The sequence below is a fragment of the Mustela nivalis genome (assembly GCF_964662115.1).
Source record: "Mustela nivalis genome assembly, chromosome: 17".
NCBI classification, from domain to species: Eukaryota; Metazoa; Chordata; class Mammalia; order Carnivora; family Mustelidae; genus Mustela; species Mustela nivalis.
The window spans coordinates 30,379,761-30,406,369 of record NC_139036.1 but is presented as its reverse complement, the minus strand read 5'-3'; the positions used below and the strand labels follow the sequence as shown (position 1 = coordinate 30,406,369).

At 39.0% G+C, this 26,609-nt stretch overlaps 2 protein-coding genes across 2 annotated transcripts in view; both read right to left on the bottom strand.

Annotated features, from left to right (window-relative positions):
* RNF43 (ring finger protein 43) overlaps window positions 1-20,436 on the bottom strand; it is a 66,262-nt gene extending 45,826 nt beyond the window's left edge. The window contains exons 1-2 of the mRNA XM_082705903.1: window positions 19,563-20,436; window positions 17,846-18,726 (exon numbers count right to left, since the gene is read on the bottom strand). Coding sequence (XP_082562029.1) covers window positions 17,846-18,097 — 252 coding nt within the window. The 5' untranslated portion in view covers window positions 18,098-18,726; window positions 19,563-20,436. The remainder of the gene's footprint in view (window positions 1-17,845; window positions 18,727-19,562) is intronic.
* Window positions 20,437-22,558: 2,122 nt separating this feature from the next.
* The window catches only part of HSF5 (heat shock transcription factor 5), a 48,228-nt gene continuing 44,177 nt past the window's right edge, over window positions 22,559-26,609 (bottom strand). The window contains exon 6 of the mRNA XM_082705911.1: window positions 22,559-24,816. Coding sequence (XP_082562037.1) covers window positions 24,746-24,816 — 71 coding nt within the window. The 3' untranslated portion in view covers window positions 22,559-24,745. The remainder of the gene's footprint in view (window positions 24,817-26,609) is intronic.

The following is a 26,609-nucleotide window of genomic DNA, read 5'->3' as shown; positions in this document are numbered from 1 at the left end:
TCTAAGAGAGTTATAAGCTATGTTTGTTTAATCACAACAAGGAACAGGTAAGTAGAAAAGATGAGAAAACCCATAATTACCTTTATCCCATTATTTACCTGTTTGGGGGAGAGACTTCAAACAGGTAAAGTTACAGTGTGGAATACAGATTTTTTCCATACTGCACAAATTAGTCTCTGAGATGCCTCAAAGGATATCTACCTAAAAATGACTTCTGGGCTACCAATATGGGATAGATGCTATGACTGAAACTGCTTATTTTCAATTTTTTTAAAAAGAATTTATTTATTTATTTGACAGAGATCACAAACAGGCAGAGGCAGGCAGAGAGAGGGGGAAGCAGGCTCCCCACCGAGCAGAGAGCCCGATGCAGGGGCCAATCCCAGGACCCCGAGACCACGACCCATGCCGAAGGCAGAGGCCCAACCCACTGAGCCACCCAGGCACCCCTCTCATTTTGATCTAATACTTCTCAGATGGGGAACTCGGAGTCTCAGGGACTTGTGAGGTAATTTCCAAGCAGGCTAGAGAAACTTATCTGCTGAGCTTCAAAGAACAACATGTTGGGACCAGCACAGCTAGTATAATGAACTGTGTAAATCAGTTCCCTTCACAGTCCTGAATGCCTTTCCTTCTATCCCTTAGAACGCAGCTGCAAAGCTACACAGGAAGGTGAGAGCTTCTGCTTTCTGAGCCACTGTTTCATGGCAACAGCAATTAAAAGGATACTCCAAAATTTCAAAAAGGGAAAAATGTAAGAGGGATAGGTAATATGGTTCTAGGATCCCTCCGACTCTTGAGTAGTAAAAACTGAGGAAACTAGCTGTTTTGTGTTGTGTCAGTGATTACCTCATTGACCCTGGAAAGAAGCTAATGGGCTCACCAGTATAGACCAGTAACATGTACAAAGGTCCAGGGAGGGCAAGTGATTCACCATGGCACAAGCAAGGCAGAAACAGAACTTTAGTTCTGACCCTAGGACCCATATGCCATTAGTCATTCTCTAAGCCATTAAGGCTACCTGTTACTACAGTATGATAACATTTCGTCTGCCCTTTGGCCCACAAAATTTTGACTCTAAAGCATTGTCTTTTTAGCTACATTAAAAAACAGAAATAGTCTTATTCTTGCGTATTTTAGGATAATGCCACATTGAATTAAAATAGGTTAACTGAGCTTAAATCAATAACCCTCAAACTTAATATTTCTTACAGTAATTAGGTGAATGAGAAAGAGCTCAAATCTAATCACTATTAATAATAACAATACCTTAACATTTGCAATTTCAAAGAATTCTCATTTCATTTTAGGTTGGCAGACTATTACTATTATCCCCATTTTATTTTATTTTATTTTTTAGAAGATTTATTTATTTATTTGAGAGAGAACAAGCGTGAGTAGGGGCGGGGGGCAGAGGAAAAGGGGAAAAGAGAGGGAGAGAAGGAGACTCCACCTGGCACAGAGCCCAGGATAGGATTCAGTCTCACGACCCTGAGATCATGACCTGCGCCAAAATCAAGACTTGGATGTTTAACCAACTGAGCCACCCAGGTACCTATTATCCTCATTTTACTCATGAGGACACAAGGCTCAAACAATTTAAGGATTTTTCCTCAAGGATCAGAACTGAGATTAAAACACACGACTACTGAGGTGCCTGAGTAGCTCAGTAGATAAAGCATCAGACTCTTGGTTTTGGTTCAGGTGGTGATCTCAGAGTTGTGATCTCACAGACATGAGATCAAGCCCGACGTTGGGCTCACAACGGGCCCCACGTTAGGACTCAGTGTGGAGTCTGCTTAAGTGTCTCTCTCCCTCTCCCTCTTCACCCCCCTCTCTGTGCACCCACACACTCTCTCTCTAAAATAAATAAATAGTTACGAAAAACAAAACACAAGACTACTGAGAGCTCTGTTCACTGAAGGATGTTGTCACTCATTTTAGAACACGCTTTATGCCTTATTATTATATCATTATATGGGAATACTGTGTAAAGATCACTATTTGGTGAGCATATTATTTTCAACTATCTGATTGGTGACAGAAATTATGTTCTTAGGCCAGAAGGCCTCTAGTCATACATCAAGTTAGGACACAATGAAGTAACTCTGCCCTAAGGGAACCCAAGATACACTCTGATAATTCAAAAGGAAAACGTCCTCATCAAGGAAGTTAGATAGCCTCCAAAACAATCGCTTAATCAGAGTGTGTTCAACTGGTGACCCACAAGGTAGCGTATATTTCTGGGAAATGGAAGAGGCAGGAAGAAATGGTAGCGTCTTCTCTGGAAAACACTACATGGTGTTCTGACTTTGGAGATAATATTCCTGATCTCTTCTAAGTAGATCCTATTCTCCTTCATGCTTTTCTAAATAATAAATTACCAAGTGATCCATCATCCTTGGTAGATTCTGACCAAAAAATCTTAAAAACCAGTGAACCAGAAAGCTACATCTCCTCCACTTGATAAACAGTAAAATAATCGTTGAATATAACGCAAAAGAACACCTTAGAAGTCAACGGAGAACCAGTACTCGTTCTCCTAAAATTGGGACACCCATGTTTTGAGGTGTATGCGCCCACTGTTTGGGTGCCAAATACTATGGTTTCTGGGTAGAGCTTGGCTACAGGAGAAAAATTAGATCTTCTGGCAGCACTTACAAGGCAGGTGCAGTCATAAAGAACTTGACTTTTGATTCCATTGTCTCTGCCAGGACAGGTGGTTTGGTAGAAGCATGGAATCCTGCCAGATAGGCTCCAACTCAAACTTCCCTTTAGAAAACAAAACAATAAAAATGGAAACAAAATGCCAAGTCCTGTTCCACGCCTTTAAGATTGATATTGCTGGAAAAAACTAGGGCATTTCATGTAATGTTATTAATTTGGTTCAAGTACACATCAACTCAGGAGAAATAAGATTATGATAATGAACGGTTGCAGGTTAGGCCCTTCCCTTACAGTTCAATTCCCTACTCCCCTTTATAAACTTTTAAAAGGGACATTCTTAAATTTCAGTGAATTTACCCATATACTCTTAGTATAAAAAACAAAACAAAACAAAAAGCCCAAAGTGTAATTGTATACCTGCATAGGAGTAACATAGGCAAGTTAATCTGACACTGCTGAGCAGAGTAAAAACCTCTGGCAAATCCTGTCTAGCTCGCACATTCTGACTTACTTTCCTAGTACAAACTCGTGCTCTTAAAATTTTGTGAGAATGGTCAGTTGAAGATTCCTTCAAAGAAACTGTCTTTTCTCTAAAAACCTAGAGCATATTAGTTTAGAACAGAATAAAAATATAAAGGATTGTTTTTGGTGGCAAAGACAGACAACTGACATTTCTACCAGGTTTGTCTTCAGGGCAAGCCTTTGTGATTGATGATGTAGGCTCCCAACCACAAAGATACCACAAGAAGGCAGTGAGGAAGAGTGCTCAAAGAATCCTTGTGGGGGCACTGGAGCTGACACTATTGGAAACTGTGAGCATTTTTGGTGTTCCTGGAATTCTATTTCCAACCACTGCTTTGTGGTTGCAGTGAAGGGACAGAAGAGATTGGACGTCTCCTAGACCAAATAGTCTCTTCTGTTCATAACCACAGAGCCAAGATTAAAATAACAAGAATGTACTTTGTCCAGGGCATAACTCGGCCTAAATCTGTCCTATCCATCACTTTATTTTTTCTAATTCTTGTTTTTGTTGTTGTTAATCTCCTTGAGGAAGGAAAGTCAGATAATGCATAAATGGATCTCAGAAAAGCTTGGAAAAATTCACGGATTCAGAGGATATTTAAGAAGGAGCCATCATCTCTTAGAACAACAGCCAATAAATGTCCCAACTGCAAGAACCAAAATATTAATCATTGTTCTGATCCAGAAAATGATATCTTAAAGTTGTAGTGTTTATTCTCCCTGAACAATAATTGGTCTATTCAGGCCCCAGAGATGAGGCTGTGAAGCTAGTATTTAGCATGGTTGTGTCTCTTTAAGCCGGAGTCAAACAGTTTAAATCCAGAAGTTAAGTTCCTCCTTCATTTACCTGCCAAGACCTGAGTTCAGGCCCTCAGGGTGCTGAGGTTTTCCTTTGTGAGAGAAAATGACATCATCCACACCTTGGAAACAGCAGGGAATGCAGGGAATGTGGCTTCCAACATTGATGAGATCATCAACGGCCCTGGGAGAAACCCCAAATTCCCCAAAAGTTGAAGTATTGAAGGTTAAAAAAGATTTTTGGTTGTTTCAAGTTGACGAGTAGATCCTCATGTTTCCCCATATCAGGTTTGAAAGGGGCAGGTAGTGTAATGGTCCCTCTTCCAGTAAGAACCTCAAGAACCAAGCATACAGGAATTAAGTCCAGATAGAGCTATCCATCTCATTTGTAGCTAGCTTATTGGGGTACATCCAACCAAGGAGGAATACACACTTAAGTTCTACTAGGTTCTTTCCCAACTCTGAGATGAGTATATTCTTTAGGAGGACTTACTAATGTTGCGAGTTTGCATTCAAAATAAATTCTAGGCGCGGGCGCCTGGGTGGCTCAGTGGGTTGGGCCGCTGCCTTCGGCTCGGGTCATGATCTCAGGGTCCTGGGATCGAGTCCCAGGATCGGGCTCTCTGCTCAGCGGGGAGCCTGCTTCCTCCTCTCTCTCTGCCTCCCTCTCTGCCTACTTGTGATCTCTCTCTGTCAAATAAATAAAAAATCTTTAAAAAAAAAAAAAAAATTCTAGGCGCTCACATAATCCCCCAGTCTCCTCCAAACTTTTTTTTGATGTCCAACAACTAAGGACAAGGATCTTTGATTATAAAACAATTTCTTTGGTTGGAAGAAAATTCTTTGCAGGGCGTGAACAGCAGGAGAAAGAAAAGATTTTTCTGAAGTGCAAACTAGTTGGAAACCCCCTGGGGAAAGAATCGGATTCCCAGTCTTTGAGAGGACTGGGCCTGCCCGTACAGGCTGCCCCTGCTGCAGGCCTGTAAGAAGGCGCTTTTGTGTCTACTGGATGGCCCTCAGCAACAGCACGGCAGCCCTTCTCTTTTTTTTTTGCCAGCGGAAGTTTTCCAACTCTGAGGGATATACAATGCAGAAAGTCACGGTTTAATAACAAGGCATAGTTACTAATCAGATGGCCCCATCTCCACTCCTCTCAGATGCCTCCAGAGGCGTATAGACCAGAGCCCTATCCCTTAGCGCCACACATGAACACCTACCAGCTGCTCTTAAATCCTTATTTCTAGTGTAATTATTCAACTTCTCTTTGATAATTCAACTTCACAAAGTATTTGAGAATCAGACACATCATCCTTTTACTGCTATGGCTCAGACTGGCTCTAGGTTACCTACGGCTTTGCCAAGCCTTTCCAAAGGTTCAGATTCACTTAGATGTAGGCTCATGATTGAAGTCAGTGTGGCTTGGTCACTGAGACACCTCAATGAAGAATTTAGAATAAGGGTCCTCCAGCCACTGCAGATATTTTAAAATATTTATCTCCAGAGAAAAACTCATTTTTGTGTGCTTTAACTGAATGTAAAGACAGTACAGGACAAGGGGACTGGGAGTGCCCTTGACTCTGATGCTTCATTTTGCTAACAATTTGTTGTGTGACTTTAAGGAATTTGGTGAGATTTTTTGTACTACTTACCAAACACATTTTATCTCAAGGAAAAGAAATAAATAAGCACGTTACATGTCACTTTGTAATAAGTCTGTTTCTACGGTAAACATAAACTCTGTTTAGAGCTAGAAAGGATCTTAAAGATATATTTTTTAAAGATTTTATTTATTTGAGAGAGAGAGAGAGATAGTGCTCATGAGCAGAGGGAAGGGCAAAGGGAGAGGGACAGCAGGATCCCCTGCTGAGCAGGGAGCCTGATGCGGGGCTCGATTCCAGGACCCCAAGATCATGACCCGAGCCAAAAGCAGGCGTGTGACTGACTGAACTACCCAGGTGCCCCAGAATCTTCAGATTATTTAGTTACTCTACCAACTGTACCCCAACAGATGATAGGTTATGTGACTTACTCTTACTTTTTAAATGGTCATAAGGCACCTATGGACTTTTCATATACCCAAAGGGGACAACTAAATTCCACATGATTTCTAATGGTGATAAAAATATATGATGTATAACCATATGTTTACTAACTTCAGAGCAGGTAAAAGCTCACTGTTGTCATCACAGCAGACCTGCACATTTTTCTAGAGTTCATGTCTATCTCCCTCATAATTTACTAAAGTCACAATACATTTAAGAGAATGGAAATAGGGGCACCTGGGTGGCTCAGTGGGTTAAATCCACTGCCTTCAGCTCAGGTCATGATCTCAGGGCCCTGGGATGGAGCCCCACATTGGGCTCTCTGCTCTGTGGGGAGCCTGCTTCCCCCCTACCCCCTGCCTATCTGTGATCTCTGTCTGTCAAATAAATGAATAAGAGAATGGAAATAACAGATATGGATGACTACTCAGTAATTTTTTAATACATTGGTATTAGAAACAAATTTTGCTGAATAGGGATGATATTCAAATAGTATTCACCTTCTACATAGTCTTAGTATTTATTTCTTCTTTTATGCAGTTTGTAAAGAATTATAATTGAGCTACTAAGATTCTCAATTGAAACAGATCTCCTAATATGCTGAATTCTGTTTAAAAGCTAAATTTTCTGCTTTAATTTTACAACTTAACAGGAATTTCTTGTACATTTTTGAAAGTTTGCAATTTGAGAAGAAAACCACAGTGTTTATTTGAAATTCTAATGAAAATGCTACAGGCGTGCCTCGGTGGCTCAGTGGGTTAAGCCTTTGCTTTTGGTTCAGGTCATGATCTCAGGGTCCTGGGATCGAGCCCCGCATTGGGCTCTCTGCTTAGTGGGGAGCCTGCTTCCCCTCTCTTTCTGCCTGCCTCTCTGCCCACTTGTGATCTCTGTCAAATAAATAAATAAAATCTTTTTTTTTTTTTTAAAGGAAAGAAAATGCTATGAGTTTTTATACATACAGGAATATTTATACAGGCAATATTATAGCCCATATTTAACTGACAACAGTGAACATTAGTAGAAGGTATGACTGGCTTGTAGCTGTCCTGCAGCTTGAAGCTACTTGCAGTTGCTTGGGTTAAAATCTTATGGGCTTTTTGTTTGTTTTTTCTTCAGTCCTAGGGGATGAAACAGAACTAGTACAGTCATTTGAAAGATTCCCAAGAGAATCCAACTTGCATTCTAATGCATCCATGCCTACACCTCTTGCTTGGCATTTATCTCGTACTGTCGTCTGCTATTTTCCTCAGTAGGACTAGACTAGGGTGCTGTTCTTCGTATTCCTTCTGGACCTGTCACAGCTGTCACAGCTGTGACAGCATTTGGCACACAGCAGGAGATCCACATTTTAAAACACTGAGAGACTCGGGTGCAGCCCCCAGTCTCGGTAAGATTCTTGGCATAGATTTCATAAAAAGTTTTTCACGCTTTGAGGAGACAGTCCAGGCTATCTACAACAGAATATCAACAGGGTACCTACAGCAGAATAAAAAACATATGCACCATGTAAAGTAATGCTAGGGTATGGCAAGGGATTTTTTCTTTCTTTACTTATTTTAAAGTATGCCTTCTGGTTGATTAGGGATCAAAGAGGAAAGAGACCCTATGGCAATCTGTAATACCTTCTTACTGGAATGCTTCAGGGAAAAATCTCTGCCAACATCTGCTTTTTAATCTCCCTGCAATGACCCCAAAAAAGTTTAAAATAAATACGGTTTGCTAAAAATGCTGGCCAGTAAGATATGGCAGTAGACTGGCAGCTCTTTGGCAAGATACTAATCTCTCTATTTCTTCATCTGTAAAATGAAATGATTGGATTAGGTGTTTTTTCTAGCTTGAAATTTGATGATTATATTTTACAAGTGGAAGAGCCTGCCCTGTATTTTACCCTAGGTAGGGAAAACTGAATAGGCTTTAATTCTAGTATAAGTCCAATAAAGTCCCTCACAAAGTGTTAAAACATCTTGGCCACAGAACTGTAAATTCAGATACCAACATGGTTCCAAGCAGAAGATACAAAAGTGAAAGAACCTGAAACTTGAATTACATAAAAGATTTTTCTTTTCTTTCTGGACAAAATGGTTTAGGGAAAAAAGAATGAGAATCCATAATCAATTTTTAGGAAAGAGCAAGATCAATAGGCATAAAACATAAAGCCTGCAGTCTCATCCAAATTCTTCTACAGAAATAACAACAGCAATAGTATTTTCCAATCATATATTTATATCTGCATAAGAGTACCCTTTTGATATATAAGCACACATAAAATTGGTAGGCACATGATAACTGAATATACTTCTTAAATTACAGTTGTATTATGGTCGCTTTCCATCGTAACAGAAGTATCCTAGATTTTTAAAAAAAACAAACAGCGGTCTTGAAGATAGTTATGTTGCCATCTTGAACAACTACCACCACTTCAAATTCCAGGGGTCATAATTTCTTAATAAATTAATTTCCTGTCCCCAAGAAAAATGTGTGCCTGTGTTTATAACTCTCAAAAAACCTCTAACTTAAGGGGCTGCCTTAAGTGGCAGTGGGTTAAGCCTCTGCCTTCAGTTCAGGTCATGATCTCAGGGTCCTGGGATCAAGCCCTGCATTGGGCTCTCTGCTCAACAGGGAGCCTGCTTCCCCCCGACCCCCCGCCTGCTGCTCTGCCTACTTGTAATCTCTCTCTCTCTCTGTGTTAAATAAATAAATTAAATCTTAAAAAACCCCACAAGCCTCTAATTAAATCACGTTGATTAATTTGGTGTTTCTGAATTTGCATATTAAACACAAATTCTAATATGTTAAAAAGTATCAAACAAAACATGAGCTGTACTGTACGTTTAGAACCCACATCAAAATTAGAGTAGCTAGGGGTGCCTAGGTGGCTCAGTGGGTTAAGCCACTGCCTTCGGCTCAAGTCATGATCTCAGGTCCTTAGATCAAGTCCTGAATCGGGCTCTCTGCTCAGCAGGGAGCCTGCTTCCCTCTCTCTCTCTCTGACTGCTTCTCTGTCTACTTGTGATCTCTCTCTGTCAAATAAATAAATAATCTTTAAAAAAATTAGAGTAGCTAAAGTAGCTTATCTGATATTTTAAAAAACAAACAAGCAAGCAACAATAAACATTTTCTTTTTAAAGATACAAAGTTTTCCATTATAGCAAATAGAAATTTGGGAAGCCTGGGTGGCTCAGTTGGTTGGACGACTGCCTTCGGCTCAGGTCATGATCCCAGAGTCTCGGGATCGAGTCCCACATCGGGCTCCCAGCTCGATGGGGAGTCTGCTTCACTCTCTGACCTTCTCCTTGCTCATGCTCTCTCTCACTGTCTCTCTCTCAAATAAATAAATAAAATCTTTAAAAAAAAAAAAAAGAAAGAAAGAAGTTTAAGGGCCCAAGGAATTCTACTCTAGGGAAAGCAGTAGAGAGTAAAGGATAGAAAAAAAAAAAAAAAAAAAAAACCCAGAAAGTAACCAAAGTTAGTTTCACAGCCTCTGTTTTTTGAATTTAGTAATCAAACAGACACATATTGTTCTACTTATATTGAAACAAATTAGTAAAATATCCTTTATTCTTATGGACCTTTCAGTGAAAATACCATAATGAAAGGGTTGTAAGCATTTCTTGAATTGATGCAGTTCCACTTAATATTTGGAGAGCACAATTCCTTTGCTAAATCAACCTAAGCAGATCCTTCTCATATACCAATTTTAACATCTGAGGTCATCTTAGGTCAAGACAACCTTCTTATAACTGAACCATAATATTGTTGTCTATTTGACTTCAAGTAATATATACAAACATTTTTTCCCCCGGTATTTTATTTATTTTAGAGAGAGAGGGTGTGCATGAACAGGGGGAGGGACAGGGAGAGGAACAAGCAGACTCTAGGCTGAGCACAGAGCCCGACAGGGGCTCAATCCCAGGACCCCGATGCCACCACCCAAAATCAAATCAAGAGTTGGCTGCCCAATCAACTGAGCCACCAAGGCGCCCCTATGCAAACACTTTTCAAATTAAGTAAGCTGAGGGTAGATTCAGTTTGAGAATTTGGTATTGTTTCTTGAAATAACGGATTCTTCTAGGATAGCAGGCCTTAGTCTGGAGTCCTTAGATCCCTGTATGTCAAAGACCCTCTCAATTCACTGAGATTTTAGGTAAAATTGTATTTTAAGTGCATGTGGTCAGCAACTTTTCTCAAATCCTCAAAGGAGACTGTGACACCAAAAAAAGATTAAAAAATCACCGTGTTGGGACGCCTGGTTGGCTCAGTCGGTTAAGCATCTGCCTTCGACCCAGGTCACGATCTCAGGATCCTGGGATCAAGTCCCACATCAGGCTCTCTGCTCAGTAGGGAGTCTTCTTTTCCCTCTCACTCTCCCTCTGTGCTTTTTCTCTCTCTCAAATAAATAAATAAATAAAATCTTTTTTTTTTTTTTAAATCACTGTGTTAGGGTATCTTAAAACCAGAATTGGAAATCACAAGCTTAAGGACTAAGAAGGTGAGGTCCTTTAGAAATGCACCAATAGGGGCGCCTGGGTGGCTCAGTGGGTTAAAGCCTCTGCATTCCGCTCAGGTTATAATCTCAGGGTCCTGGGATCAAGCCCCGAATCAGGCTCTCTGCTCAGCAGGGAGCCTGCTTCCTCTCTCTCTGCCTGCCTCTCTGCCTACTTGTGATCTTTCTCTGTCATATAAATAAATAAAATCTTAAAAAAAAAAAAAAAGAAGTGTGCCAATATCTTAAAATCACAGATTTAAAGTAGTACCCCAATATATCTTTCCTCAAAAATCAGAATTTCCTAAAAAGCGGAGGCTGAGCTATCTATTAAACCAAATAAATGCTGTGTAAAGAAGCACCTCAAATATATTGATTATAGCCATGTTTACAATTTAGAAGCAGCAATCAAGGAGATGCTATGCTGTCCATAAGTCAGAGGAATAAAGGAATAGAGCAAGTCATATCAAACCCAAAGCACTCAAAATAATTGACCTCATAGTATACTTAAAATGTGAATAACATAAATAAATCTGTTTCATCCTAAAGTTATCTCCCAGCTATTAGAGTTACTCAGCACCACCATCATGTTCCTTACATTTATTCAATAAATAGTTATTGTGTACCTATTATGTCTGAGGCACTAAGTACACAAAGGCACCGCTCCCAAGAATATGTCTCTGAACTAAGGAGACAAAAAGTTCCTACTTTCACAGAGCTCATATTCCACTGAGGGGACAGAGATGAGTATAGAAATAAAATATTACCCTGTCACATGGCAATGTTTATAAAGAAAAACAAAGCAGGGATGGAGAATATGAGCCCAGGAGGGAATAGGAAGAGCCCTTCAGAATAGGACAGTCTAAGAAGGCCTCACTGAGAAAGTATATTTGATTCTTGGGGTTGACACCTGAGAGACTACAAGAAGAAAATACCTGGGGTATTAACTGGGACTAACAAGTGGAAAGGCCCTGAGGTGGTGGTATGCCTGGCTTACCTGAAGGATGACAAGTCCTTAGTCAGAGTGACTAAGGCAGAGTGAGGGGAGAGGAAGTAAAAGGTCAGGGCACCAGGCAGATCCTGATGGGCCTTATAGGTTGTTGGAAAGACTTTGGCTCTTGCCCCAATAATAGTATGGAAAAGAACAATGAATGAAGATCAGAACACGGGCTCTTAAGGCTTTTTGAGACATAAAGTTGGTCAACCATTTGACCAACAGTTTTTTAACTGAATCATCATACTGAGCAACACAGGCCCAAATAGAGTAGATATCTCAGCCTTGGACAATATTTTAGCTTTTTAGAATTTCCACACTGTAGAACTGATCCCAAAGAGATCTATATCCTTGGAAACCTTAAAAATTGTATTACTAATCTATCTCCTGCAAAGCAGATTGGGTCCATCTCTGTGCAACTTTGTTCTTGTAATAATTTATTTGCTTTCTCACCCCCATTAGGTTCCCTTTTCTGTAAAATGGAGTAAATATTACTTGTTCTTCTTTGGCTTGCGGGTATCTATGAATCATTTTAAGCTTCTTGGAAGAAAACTACTATGTAAATTCAATGGAACATCATTACCACACTCTTCTCTAACAATAACCTACCCTACCAATGCTGGTTCCTAAGAGGACATTTACAATAGTACAGTGCTCATTTATAACATCTTTTTCCTCTACTGCACTTAGCAATTTGAAGGGAATAAGAGGGGGGGAAAGGGCAAAGAAAGATCCAACACTTTCCAGTGAATAAAATGTAAAAGCCCTTCTATTAAAAACAAAAACAAGCATGGGAGGCTGCGTTGCTCAGTTAGGCATCTGACTCTTGATCTCAGCCCAGATCCTGATCTCAGAGTCGTGAGTTCAAGCCCTGCACTGGGCTCTACGCCTGGCATGGAGCTACTTAAAACAACAACAATAAAAACCAGGAGCCCCAGAAATGTATTTAATATTGTGTAAAAAGTAATTGTGGCTGGGCACCTGTGGGACACGGTTGGTTAAACATCCAACTCAGCTCAGCTCATGAGCTCAGGGTCATGAGATTAAGCCTTGCATGGAGCCCCACATCGAGCCCCACATTGGGCTCCTTGCTCATCACAGAGTCCACTTGGGAATCTCTCTCCCCAATCCCCTGCTCGCACTCTCTCACAAATAAATAATTTAAAAAAATAATAAACTATGGCCAACTTTTACATAAAGAAAATTACAACACACACAAACTCTTTACTACAAAAACCAAGGAAATATCTACCTCCAGAATCAGCTAAATAAACATTAAATAGCCTCACAGGTGTAATAGCAGAGGTACAGCTCATTTATTGCCTCCTATTAACCATAGCGATTTATGGATTCAAATTTACAAAATATTTGCTGGATTTCCACATGAAATTAAGAACTATTACATATACAAATGTGTGTTTTTTTTTTTAAAGATTTTATTCATTTATTTGACAGAGAGAAATCACAAGTAGATGGAGAGGCAGGCAGAGAGAGAGAGGGAAGCAAGCTCCCTGCTGAGCAGAGAGCCCGATGCGGGACTTGATCCCAGGACCCTGAGATCATGACCTGAGCCGAAGGCAGCAGCCTAAACCACTGAGCCACCCAGGCGCCCTACAAATGTGTTTGATGGGTGCTTGAAAAAGAGATATCTTCTTAACTTGAAAAATTATCATTAAGCATATTCTGTAGCTTCCTTCTCTCCTCTGGGTGCCAGTCTTCTAACAACAAAGCCAAGTCAAGAGAGGCTCTGAGCTGGGACTGTAGAAGGCAAGCACCTAAGATTGTTAGTGCACACAGCGGAACTCCATTTGAGGGTGTACTTCTGACTCTGTTCCAAAGTCAATTATAAATTAATTGGATATTCTGCACCCCCATTAACATAAGTAACTGAGGGTTGACTGTGCCTTGAATATTTATACTTCTTTTAAAGTCTGTCTCAAAACAAAATCCCAAAACTTTGAAATCTCTGCTTCCAAGTAGCCCCAACTTGTGCAAAGCAATGACGTCAGGTTTCTATATTAGATAACCTACCATGGTCTGTTATAAAATGAAGAGAAAGGTAATAAAAGTTGTTACATAAAAAGGTAGATACTGACTAAATAAACATTCCGATGTACAAATATCTTTGCAAATGAAACACAAATGAGAGAAACAGAAGGAATACAGAGATCATTACAAATTAGCAGGATATTGGGTATTCTGGGTCAACCTCAGAAAACAGTACTCATCATTTTCATGCCTTTTGAGTCTGGAAATAAATGAATCATTTATTCAGAGCCCACACTGGTATTCTGTTCATCTGTGGCATTCTTTGATGTGCAGAATTTTAGAGCTGGAAAAGCCTGGGCTCTAGGGTTCAAGTTCCAACTATGCCACCTACTAGCCACATGACCTTGGCAGATAATAACACCTTGAGTCTCAGTTTCCTTATCTGTAAAATATGAAGAATAGAAGTACTGTACTTTTCTCACAAAGTTATTATGAGGAGGCAACGAACTAATACATGTAAAGTGAACAGCACACATTTGCAATGCACTATTATATTTGAATCTCTAATTTTTACAGATGGGGAATCTAAAGCCTAGAGAGGTAAAAATCATCTTGTCCCAAATCACCCAACTACATAGTGACAGAGTCAGAGCTGAAGTCCAGCCCCTTGAGTCGCAGTGTAGTCACTTAGACAACAATGACCTGCTAAAGCATTCTCTCTCTGGTTTTGGCCAAAGCTTTTATTTATAAAGATTTCTCTCCCTCCTCAAATAATTCATTCCAGGCCCAGATTACAAATAAAGCAAAAAGGCCAAAATAGGACAGCTACGTGTTGACTAATAGGTAAGTGCAGGGGCAAGCAGAGACATTGCACAAGGGGGAATTTGTCCAGGAGGTGTTCACTGCTAGTGGCCCAATGTTAAACCACCAAGCTGCCACTGTAGGCCTGAAGCCTCAGGACAGTACATTCTAATCTGGATCATAACTTTATCCTAAAGTCTAAGAAAATCCAGGACAAACCGCTGAGCAGGAAGAGTGTGACCGTCAAAGAACTGTTGACCTCTTTTGTGCAATTTTTTGGTTACAATCCTCTTGCTTTTTTGCTTTGAGAAAAAGGATTGTTTTCAAGTTGTCCTTCTGAGTGACATTTATAAATAAGGAACAGGAATTGGAAAAGAAAATGGGGCTGTAATCATTTATAGAAGTGGTAACAACAATATTACTAGAAATAACAGAAACAAACCTTGACAAAAGGTAAATAAACCAGAAGACAGGACAGTTAGACAATGCATATGCTCTAGCACATTTTTCATCAACAATGGTATAAACCACGAGAAAAAAATAAATATTCAGATGAAAAATAAAAACAGTAAGAAGTTATAACCACTATCATTTAGTGCTTTTTACCAGACACAGACAAGGAATTAGGAGAGCTGGAAAGTTTCCTTGACATGGATTAATTGAACAAAATGTAGAGAAATGTCAAAATTTCTGAAACTATCTGGGAATTCCAGAAACCACAGCAAGGTTACTATTTATTTATTTTTAATTTTTTTAAGATTTTATTTATTTATTTGACAGACAGAGATCACAAGCAGACAGAGAGGCAGGCAGACAGAGAGGGGAGGAAGTAGGCTCCCCGCCAAGCAGAGAGCCCGACGTGGGGCTCGATCCCAGGACCCTGGGATCATGACCCAAGCCGAAGGCAGCGGCTTAACCCACTGAGCCACCCAGGCACCCCTACTACTTATTTTTTAAGACACTGTTCTTGTACCTTTACGTTTCCTAGTGCAGAGCACCGCCGATTTTACAAAGGCCTGACTACGTCTTTGGAGACAATCAAACTTAATAGGCAGCTAGAATAATTCATAGCAGAAGGATACATTGAATTATTTAAAATTCCTCAAGGCCAACAGAGAAGAATGCCTTCAGATCTGCGGCACCAGAGACAGCTATCTATCAAGCAAGCTGAAGCGCAGCAAAGCACGAATCTAGGAGATACAAACTTCAGTTACAAGGAAGGCTTGGTTAACCACTGTCATGTAATCTGATAAGGACCAAACAGCATGGATTCTAGAAGTGTAAACCATGTGTTCCTAACACACTAGAGTTCTTTGAAAGAATTAATCAAATAGTAGATAAAGAAAAATTGGTGCATACCATCCAAAAAGTTGTTTTGTATTTTTAAAATAAAGTCTCTCTTAAGAAGTTATTAAGAAAATTCAGTTACTATTGTGGATCAAAAATTGATTAACAGACAATAAACCAGGACCAATACTGAGAGTATCCAGCGATTAATATTAGGCCAGTGTACAAATTTATTAATGACCTAAAAGAAGCTTATGTGAACAGAAAAAGTAAAGACTAAAAATTGCCAATAATGTAAACTACCCAATAATAAAATACAAAAAGCCTTGCTAAATAATAGATACAATGAAATTCCCTCTTCACAAAGTAAAGAAACAACATTTTTAAAAGTTAATAGCTAAAAAAAAAAAAAAAAAAGATTGGCAGGATTTACCAGAGTGAGAAAGGTAGAATAAGCAAAGATATGATCAAGATTGGTAAAATAATGAATGGCAAAGAGAATGCCAGCTAGTCTCTGTTATATACCTTTTCCTTTATGCATACACAGAGCCTTATAGTAACAGAAGACAACACAAAATAAAAGACACTATTTTATGCAGCATATAATTAACCCATTGAACATGCTGCCACAGGACATTAATAAGACACAGAGTATGGCTCTCCAAAGACCTCAGAAATATCAAAATACGGTTTTGTAGTAAAACTACTTATGGAAAAAAATGAAAATGGAGCATACACCTCATGATTCAGGGTATCAACAAGGCAAGCTCAGGAAGAAAGTTTCCTTTTCAGTTATAGTCAAATGATTTGTGAGTTCAACTTTTAAATATTCCTAATTCCATCCTAGAACTCAGATTAAGTGAATAGACTCTTATCTAAAAATTCTTTTGCCATTTTTTCCAGATACATTCCTTTTGCCTGTTCATTTTTCTGAATAGCCAAGCCCTCCATTTCATCTAATTCTTCTTCTACTTCACTTATCCCAGTTTCAAAATGTTGCCTAAAAAATGATCACGAAGAACCAAAAATCATATATGTAAAATTACATATTTGGAAGAGTTCTTTAATTTGTTAAATTTTCTCACCTTCTTTAAGTAGACAAAAATTGGATTCATACAATCTTTGGTTCTATTCATATCACACAATTAAAATCTGAGGCCAAATGCTGAAGTAAATCATATTTAATAACATCTTAACCTATGCACAAGAGCTACAGCAAGAAATGCCCTTTTGTAAAGTGAATTTTAATCAATAAGGAACATAATTCTATGGAATAAGACACAAGAATGCCACAGTAAAAAAAAATACAGCCTTTTGGGCTCATGTTCACCATGGGGAATGAACAATTTGTCTATGAAAAGCTATGGCCCCAGTCAGTTCATAAATTCAATACAAAAAGGTAGGCTATGAATGAATTATAGACAAAATTCACAGCCTGAAAGCCTAAGAAACTGTGTCTGAAAAGCTTTGTGGGTCAGTGGAAAAAAAAAAAACCATTAAATTTTTTTCAAAAATAAAATTATGTGTAGACAAGACCAAAGGAGGCAAGTTTACACCTTGTGTCCATTTTGTAATGCAATCCTCTCCATTTTGGGCTTAGCAATAGGGTGCTACACGTGGTATAAAGCCTGCCGTAGCATTCAAGCTTGACTGAATTTTAGAAGTGACACAGTGATCAAATATGCTCCAAGGACGTTCTAGAATTTCAGGGTGCTGCTGACCATTACAACCTCCTCACAAGTGCATGGTAACAGATGGTCACTAGACTTACTGTGGTGATCACTTTGTAATGCATACAATATGAAATTATTACATTGTACACATGAAACTAAATAATGTTATATAGCAATTTTACCTCAATAAAAAAAAATCAACCTCTTTTGTGTTCACTTCGATTTTAAACAGGATATAAAGTACGATCCTCGTGTCAATTAAATAGAAATCCGTATATTTAATCTACCAAAAAATAGTGTCTGGAATACATCACTTGCAAAGAATGGCCTTATTACGCGGATCTAAAGAGGCAATGTAATATCTAAGTTAAAAACAACCAGATGATCTTCTAAAATATGGAATTTTATGTGTCTCTTCTTTAGCATAAAACAAGATGTTTTAGAATGCCAATAAGGCATTATCTTTAAAAGAGGAAACAAACAGAAAACTAAACAGCAGAAGCTCTTGCATGGCATTTGGCTTGGGACACAAAATGAGAAAGTCATAATTCGAACAGATGGAAAGTGAAATGTAATAAATTGTCCTTACCTGCATTAGTTTTCCTTCTGCTGGAGTTATTTCAGCAACACCAGCAAAAACGCCTTCCAAAGTGAGATTCAGTTTTCCTGTGGGGTCCATTTTCAAGGGGATCACTCTGATAATAGCTTTCTGCTCTGCTGATCTTTCCGACTCCACCGCTGCCGCCAGTACCAGTCCTGTGCGTCCAAAGCCTGCCTGCAGGGTAGCCATCAGCAGCCAGGGCCAGAGGGCAGCCAGCTGCAGCTGGTGGCCACCACTCATGCTACCAGCTGCAGCAATGCACTTCGGCCATACATACCGCTTCCACCAACCAATTCCAAGTGCAGCTTCTCAGATCCAAACAAATGGGGGAAAAGAGAATTGATGCTTCAGTTTCTGAAAGCCAAGTCGTAGTCTGGGCCCTTCCTTTCTCTAAAGTGTCTTCCCACAAACAGGTGGCTTTCCTGATCTGTCGGGGCAGACAGTGTCTTCAGCCCACTTCTGCAGCGGGTCTGTCTTTTTCTCCCATCTTCACTGTGATTGGTAAAGATACCACCGCTTCTCTTCGGGATTTCCAACTTTCCTTGAGGTGAAATGTTACATTCTGAACCTTTATTATGTCAGTTCGCGAGGTGTTGGTCTTCCATATGTATCAAGTTGCTGAACCACTAAACCCGACGTTAATGAACCAAACCAGGCAAAGGAAAAAACGAAAGCCATGCATCGAAGGTGAGAGTGAAAAACGCCAGCTCGGAAAATGAAGAGATGGTCCTTTTGAAGCCACAAAATTTGTCAACAGCAAAAGACTAAAGATCACAGGGGGAAAAAGGTATTTGTTTGTTTTTTTTTTTTCAATGGAGAAGGAGAGGGTACAATACTTCAGGCCACACCTTGAGAGACGTCCAAAGATGCTACAACATGAATTCACAAAAGTTTCCTCATTAAACTGTATTTTAGTGCTGCCAAAGTTCTAGGCCCGTGGAATTTATAATACTTTTCATGAAGTTAAAAATGCTATCGTTTTTAATGTTCTACCTAAATTTGCCTACAAATTAGATGCTAATTTATATGTCTTCACAGAGTACAGGATAATCCTGAGTCTCACCACCTTTTCCAACTTTCACAATTAGAAGAGTATCTAGAAAGGTTAGCTTTCCAATTATTTTTCCCAGTTAAATGATATTTCTATCTTTATTTTTCATTCTCTCTTGGGGATTCCAACTTTTATTCTCCTGCTTGAGAATGCCAAGCGCTTTGATTTCCCATGAGATGCTTTTAGAAACTACTTTCTTATCCAGATCTTATAATCTGTAATTTTCCACATTCTTAAGTAAAACAAAGAACTATTCCTAACACGTTTTCAAATTCCTCGAGGGGGTGGGGAATAAAAGATAGGGGGAGTAGGGAGGTGATTAGTCTACAGGCTCTGAGTAGAACATCCTGAAAAAGTAAAAATAAGCCTGAGGAGAGTAGATCTGTGCTATTTCTAGGCACACTTGCGAATTTGGGTCTTTGTACAAACAAAACTTTAGTTCTAAGATATTAAAGTGTGCACCCTTAAGTAAACATAAATGCACTTCAACCATAAAGCCTGCCGTGTTCAGAGGTCAAGTTAAAAAAAATCTTATAAAGTCTTCGGAATAAGTGCTGAAAAGCCAAGCAATTGAACATGAACCTGTTATATAGATCCTTCTCTTTTGCTGAGGCAGAGGGAGAAAAATAAGAATTTCAAAAGAAATCTGCAAACCTGTTGCGCTGTCGGGCCCACTGGAATCCACGGGGGTGAAAGAAATTCAATTATGCTTTTATAGGTCCTGCTCAAAAAAGGTTTCAACTGCTTAACCAAGTACAGCTTATTCTTCCACCTTCTCACTCTGCAACCAGACCAAGGGCCCCACACTGCAGGTAGGTGCCGAGAAATTCCGCAGCCTGAAAAAGTAATCCATGCAGGTCAAAGGCAAACATTTACTCCAGGCTTAGAGCTACTGTTCCCAAGAACTCTAAAAAGCACTTATAGAGGATCCAAAATCATTTCTGAAATCTCCTTTCTAACAAATGTTCTTTTTCTCCCCGAACAACATATAAAATGATCAAATCTTGAGAGAGAAAAGGAGCAAAGTAGCAAATACATCAGCAACAATTCACTACCAGGAACACAGAAAATCCCAGAGGGAGAAAGCAGTATCTCTGAATCACGGATGGACTTGGAAAGTTCGGAAAGATTCGAGTGCTTCCCTTCCAGAAAGACAATTCTGGATCAACTCCCTAGAGGAGGAAGCCTGTGGTTTGTAATTGGTGTTCTAGCTCTGACTCCCTCCCCTGGGCCTGCAATCACGCTCTCTACCTGCTGACACAAAGTGAGGGTGGAGCAGCTAGAGGCAACCCGCCCCTCCTCCTGGCTGGCTGGAGGGCAAGGGCTTGAGTGCGCGCACACTCACGGAGCCAGGCACGTTCTTTTGCTCTCTGCTCTCTCGGCTCCTCTACGCCCTCTATGGAGCCACAGCCAAACTGCATCCAATTCAATGCTCTAACTTGGTCCTGGTAAGCAAGCTACCACATGGAAATCAAGTCCACTCACCCATACATCTAAGCAGCTTCTGCAACCAGGAGAACATAAATGGTCGTATGAGGAAATAAAGAGAATAAAACAGTGAAAACCCAGAACATGAAAGAGCAGACACAAGACTATGCAAATAAGTTCAAAGGGGTTTCGTTTCTGCTCTTTTCGGGTTTTAGTGTCTAGAAAGGGCACAATGCCAGGATGAAGTGATCCAGTGCTGTAGTCCTTATTGCTGTCTCATGTCTGCTACACCAGCAAGAATCCTGTCCATTTTACACATAGTTTTGCTTCAGCTTTTTATGTATTTAAATTCAGCAGCTCTTTTCTAAACTGTGCCTGTATGGAGCTTTTTAGATCAGGCTGATATCAGAGGCCTGGAACCTCTTATTTACTTCTCACATCATTGGAGAATGAAATAATACTATGGATCACACCCATGCCCTCAATGTAAGATTGTGAGGAAGTCTGCCATCAACACAGGCAAAGGAGTAAAATATATATGCTTCATAAGAAGTGTGTAGGCAAAAAGAAAACCAATTCTTGGCTAATTACCACAACTATGAACTCTAACCCTTTTAGTTACCTTGTCATGAGAATGCAAAAGTTTCTAATATATGTGTCTAAAATTTGAATTTTCAAATTTTCCAGATTTTATTGGACTGTGTCCAATTTATTTTTGACCTATTGCCAACAATCTCTCCAAACTGTATAAAAGTACAATGTGAACGTGGTTAACATATTGAAGTGCACACTTAGATTGCTTTTACACTGAAATTTTAGTTGTGGTAAGAAGCACAGAAGACTAAAAATGTTTTAGTTGTACAAATGAGAGTATATAAATTGATCATCTGTAAAATGTGGCTAACAATAATTGCATTGTAGGTTGGTTATAAAACTTTGAGCTGACATAATGCCTCTAGAGCAAAAAAGTATGAGTGCTTTCTTTACCTTGAACATTTTTTCCCTAAAAAAGGTTTATAGGAATAATTTTGGCATTTTTGGCCTAATAATTGACATAGAGCTGAGAAATAAGCTCTAAAATAAATTCTTAATTTAGCACGTTCTCTTTATTGGTTGGACCTTAAGAACACAATGTAACTATAGACCTTTACAGCTCTTTTCAAACAAATTTTTTAAAAACTTCTATGGTTTTGGGGCACCTGGGTGGCTCAGTGGGTTAAAGCCTCTGCCTTTGGCTCAGGTCATGATCCCAGGATCCTGGGATCGAGCCCCACATCTGGCTCTCTGCTCCGCAGGGAGCCTGCTTCCTCCTCTCTCTCTCTGCCTACCTGCGATCTCTCTCTGTCAAATAAATAAATAAAATCTTAAAAAAAAAAAAAACTTCAAAAAAAAAAACTTCTATGGTTTTATATTTTTTATTTTATATATATTGTGTGTAATAGTAGAGCATAAATAATGCAAAATATACATTACTGTATATTTAATAGATGCAAAAATATCTCCTACCAATGGACTTTGCCTCACCTGTTCATGCTTGAAACTTGCAAAGGAGTTAAGAGACCTAAACAAACCTAAGAGTTAATATACACACTTAGTTAAAAGAAGGAAAATAAAAATAGATGTGGTTTCCCTCTCTCAAGGAAACTGCATGATCTAGGAATGATGCTAATATGTATTGTGAACCTGGGTCTCCCATGAGATACTCAGGATCAAACCAAACAGCCCTACATAGTTTATTGCACTGATATATTGTGTTTACTAGGTCACCAGAATTGACAAGCAAGAAAAATTATTCTCTTGCTTATCCTTCAGGGGTTGATATACCACAACTTCCACAGAGATGTCATAAAGATGTCATTACTGTGGTAATGAAATGTTCATCTCACTGACATCAACCACCTAATCTTACCCATGAGAAAGATCATCCTTCAGGATCTATTTCCACATCTGGATTGTCTAAAGTTACTGAAGACTACTCATCCTTTTCCTTAAAAAAAAAACACAGGTTTTTTTATAAACATGTCCAAGAAATGTCCATACTCCTAATGGCATTTGAAAGATTCATCTGCTATTCAATTGCAAATGGGAAAAAAAACCCTGACACTTTTTATTTAAAGTCAGATTCTTTGAAAAACAGAATACATTCTTTTTTAAATTTTGCTAAGATGACTGAGATCTCTATTGATCACCAATAAAACAGTAAAAACAAGCAAGACAAATCGAGTTGAAATACTCACTTTATTGTTGACTGATTGAAATTTATCGTGCTTAAGGTGCTGAAATACTGAGGTCCTAGTCAGAAACCTTGTTCATATGTATCAGACCCTACTGGCTAATTCACACAAAGATTTTATTTTATCTTTTGCCATTTTCCCCAAGTCAGTGATGATAGCTTTAGTTGATAGGTAGCAGGCATGTGAGCAAAGCAGGAGATCCAGCTCCTTGGTCTGTTGTATTCGTATATAAAAAAGTTTGGGAAGCTGATAAAGGTATTTCATTAATTAAGCTTTAAACCACTGAAACCAAATCCATGCCAAGGTTTCTGCTTGACACATGTTCCTCAAAAGATATTATTTCTTTCAACATACAAAAAGCTAAAAAGGCATATTAAGGGAAGGAATGTCTCCTATACAGTTTATCAGCTTCTCAACATGACAGCGAAAAGGCAAAGTTCCTTCATTTGGAAATTGGGTCTCCTCTTCACATACTCTGCCAAAATACATAGGCCAAAAGATGGAGGAGTCTTGATAATTTGTTCATCTTTTAAACCTTGCTAATAAAGATGAGTAAATGCCCATCACATGGACATCAACTAGTCTAATCAGATGGACCAAACAGGTCACTTTTCAGAATCTACTTTCATATCTAAACTGAGTCACTGCATACCAATACAGAACTCATCCATTTTGGAAAAACTACTATCTCTGTAATGTTTCTATGGTTTGACATCATTGGGAAGGTGCAATGCAATTTAAGAAACAAATTGTTACACCCACGAAGAGTAGCATAGTATTTATGTCATATCACTAAGTGCCTTTTCTTTTTAATTAGTTTCATATTCCTAGGCTTTCCTTTTGTCCCTGCAATTCTTATTAGGACAACTGAAACAGAACCCGATAAGGAAGTTCTAGCCAGTTTAAAAGACTTTAAAATCAGACAGTTTCTTGCTGTCATTGGATGAGCAAGTGAGGGATCAACCACAGAAAGTGGATACCCAAGATACCTCTCCTAAAAACCGGTCCCACAGTCCTACTATTTGAATTTAGAATCCTACAGAGGGGATAAAATAAAAATGTTATGGTCTATCCCACTATCTAAAATTCTCTCAGAAGCTTAAACCAGACATAAAGTATTAAGAACATCAGAGGTATACAGTTTCTGTTAAATGACTACTAATCAGTTTTTCCCAAAATTTGCACACAATATCTCATATAGATGAGAATTTATATGTACTTAATATAAAAAGCTAATGCAAAAAAACAGTGTTAAATCTCTTACTGTTTTTGTTCACACATTTCCCCTTCAAAATAAATATCTTACACATGCATCCTTTATCCTTCTATCCTGCAATATTAATAAAAATACAAAGCTTTAAAACTTTAAAATCTACCAGCATTTATAAATATAATAAACAAATACTTTTCTTTAGAAGACACTTAAATAAGTGATATACAACAAAACCTTCTTACCATTTATGATAATGTATCGTTAAAATTAAAGAAAGATATGAAAATAGAAGAATGCTCCCATCAATATAAAAGAATCAGGGGCTGTTAAGTGTGATGGATGGTCCAAGTCCGGACGCCTTGCTTTTGAAACAGAATGCTGGGTTAGGAAGTAAGAGCATTTCCTGGTTAATCACTTAGAAAATTAGCTCTTTCTCAGAGTTTCTTCCCTGGAATTCCTGACCCATTTAGACCTGTGATCTTGGTGACCTCACATGCCTTTGTTTCTCACACAATCTTCTCTAGAAGGATCACACTGTGACTTGAAACAGATAGACTGAGCTCCCCACTGGCGTTGTGCTGACTACAGTTTGAGAACGGCAAGATAGCAAAGCAGCACACACACAGATGATTTTCCAGCACAGAGATGCGGCAGCTTTTAGATGCTTCTGGACTGTAACAGAAGGCCAGGACTTTTCATTTGAAAGGGATCTGGGCAGCAAAAAGAAAAAAAAAAAAAAAGGCTGCTTGATGTTTAGTAGTTTGTCAAGGTAAATAATCTGAAACAGCTGTAGTAAATACCAAAGTTCCAATTCTCAATTAACAAAATTCTCAATTAACAAAACAAAAATACTTTTTTTTTTTTCCTTAACAGAACTGAAAAAATCCCAACAGTGTGTCATGTGCAAGGCTAGTCTGCCTCCAGCTAAGCTAGTGCACAATGTCACATTTGTCATCCGTTCCTCACTCTTTTAATTCTTCCTCCTTTGGAAAGTGCTCCTGCTTGCAGGCCACGTCCACCAGCAGATGAAGATCTAGAAAGAAAGAAGGTTTGTTTACTCACTCTTAGCCTCTTGGATTGTAGAGCTCGACAGGTAAGTCTTCAGACAAGAAGAACAAGTTGCTCATGTTTAAATGTAGAATTGGATCTAAAATTATACTATCTCATCAGATTCTCAATTTTCGGTCATCCCTTATACCTCTAGAGCACACAGACGCAGCCCAGTTGTTAACCCAATGAGACCAACAAAGTGTACAGTTTATATCTTTTCAGTGATGTAGCTGCCTCTTTTCATTTCAACTGCCTTTTAAGTGAAAAATTAAGGAAAGGTGTCAAAGGGATCAAAGTGAAATATACACACACACAAAAATTCATTTCTTTGATATTATAACAATGAGTGGGTGGGTGGCTTGTGGGAATATGAAAAGGTCGTGTCTTCAGAAATACAGTGTTAAAATAAGTAATCACTATTTTTCCAAAGTTGATTGACTCCATAAAATTTCCACTTACTGACAACACAGCTGCTCTCTTGTAGAAAAACCCATCTGAATTCTCTGTAAAAAAGAAACATACCCTTCGTGGAAGTAAGAGACAAAGAGAGTTGGTTCACCAAGAATGGAAAGAACTAAGGGCGCCTAGGTGGCGCACTCGGTTAAGCACCCAACTCTTATTTTGGCTCAGGTTGTGATCTCTGGGTTGCTACCTCAGGGCCCCACCTCTGACTCTAAGCTCAGTGCAGTCTGCTTGGGTTTCTCTCTCCCTCTCCCGTTGCCCCATCCCTCCTAAAATAAATAAACAAATCTTAAAAAAAAAAAAAAAAGGAAAGAACTAAAAAGTGAACTCTTAGCTCAGGCAGTAGATTTTGTAAGACAAAAAACTAAGATCATGTATAGAAGTAGAGCTAAAGTACCTGAGTAACACAGGCAGAAGTAAAAAGACCCTAATGTGGCTTCAGACCCAAGCTAATTAGTTTGCAGCTTCTAGAGCAACATACACACTTCTGGTTTATAACTTCTAGACCAGGGAACCCCTTTCAGGTTTGTTTTGAAGCTTAAATATTGCTGTAGTAGCCCTTCGGAATTAAACTAAACTATACAGCATGAGTTCTTGATTTAATTCTAGATACAGACTTTTATTATTATATTTCTAGAACATAGCTTTTGTGGAATTGACCAACAGAGTAGGCAAGAGACCTAATTCGATAAAATAATTCTACTATTGTATTTGAGAGAACCCAGAAAGCATAAAGAATAGTAACTACTTTTACCATATTTTGTAAAAGGAAAACCAGTCACTAGGGGCAGGTGAACTCATCTGGTGAACAACACTACAACCTATCCATAAAGAACAAGTGATCTGGGGCACCTGTTCACTTGTTGAACAGGTTAAGCATCTGCCTTTGGCTCAGGTTATGATCCCAGGGTCCTAGAATCGAGCCCCACATTGGGCTCCCTGCTCAGCAGGAAGTCTGCTGGTCCCCCTCTACTCCCCACCCCTGCTTTCTCTCACTGCCTTTCTCTTTCTCAAATAAATAAACAAAATTAAAAAAAAAAAAGAGCAAGCAATTTACCCAGATGAGCGTCTCATTTATCACTTAAAATTCAGTTCTTGTGCATCCATGATCATAACAACATTATTCACAATAACCAAAAGATGGAAACAATCCAAATGTCCAAGGACAGATGAGTGGATAAACAAAATGTGGTATATACATACAGTGGAGTATTAATTAGCCTTAAAAAAATCAGGAAATTCGGGCGCCTGGGTGGCTCAGTGGGTTAAGCCTCTGCCTTCAGCTCAGGTCATGATCTTAGGGTCTGGGATCGG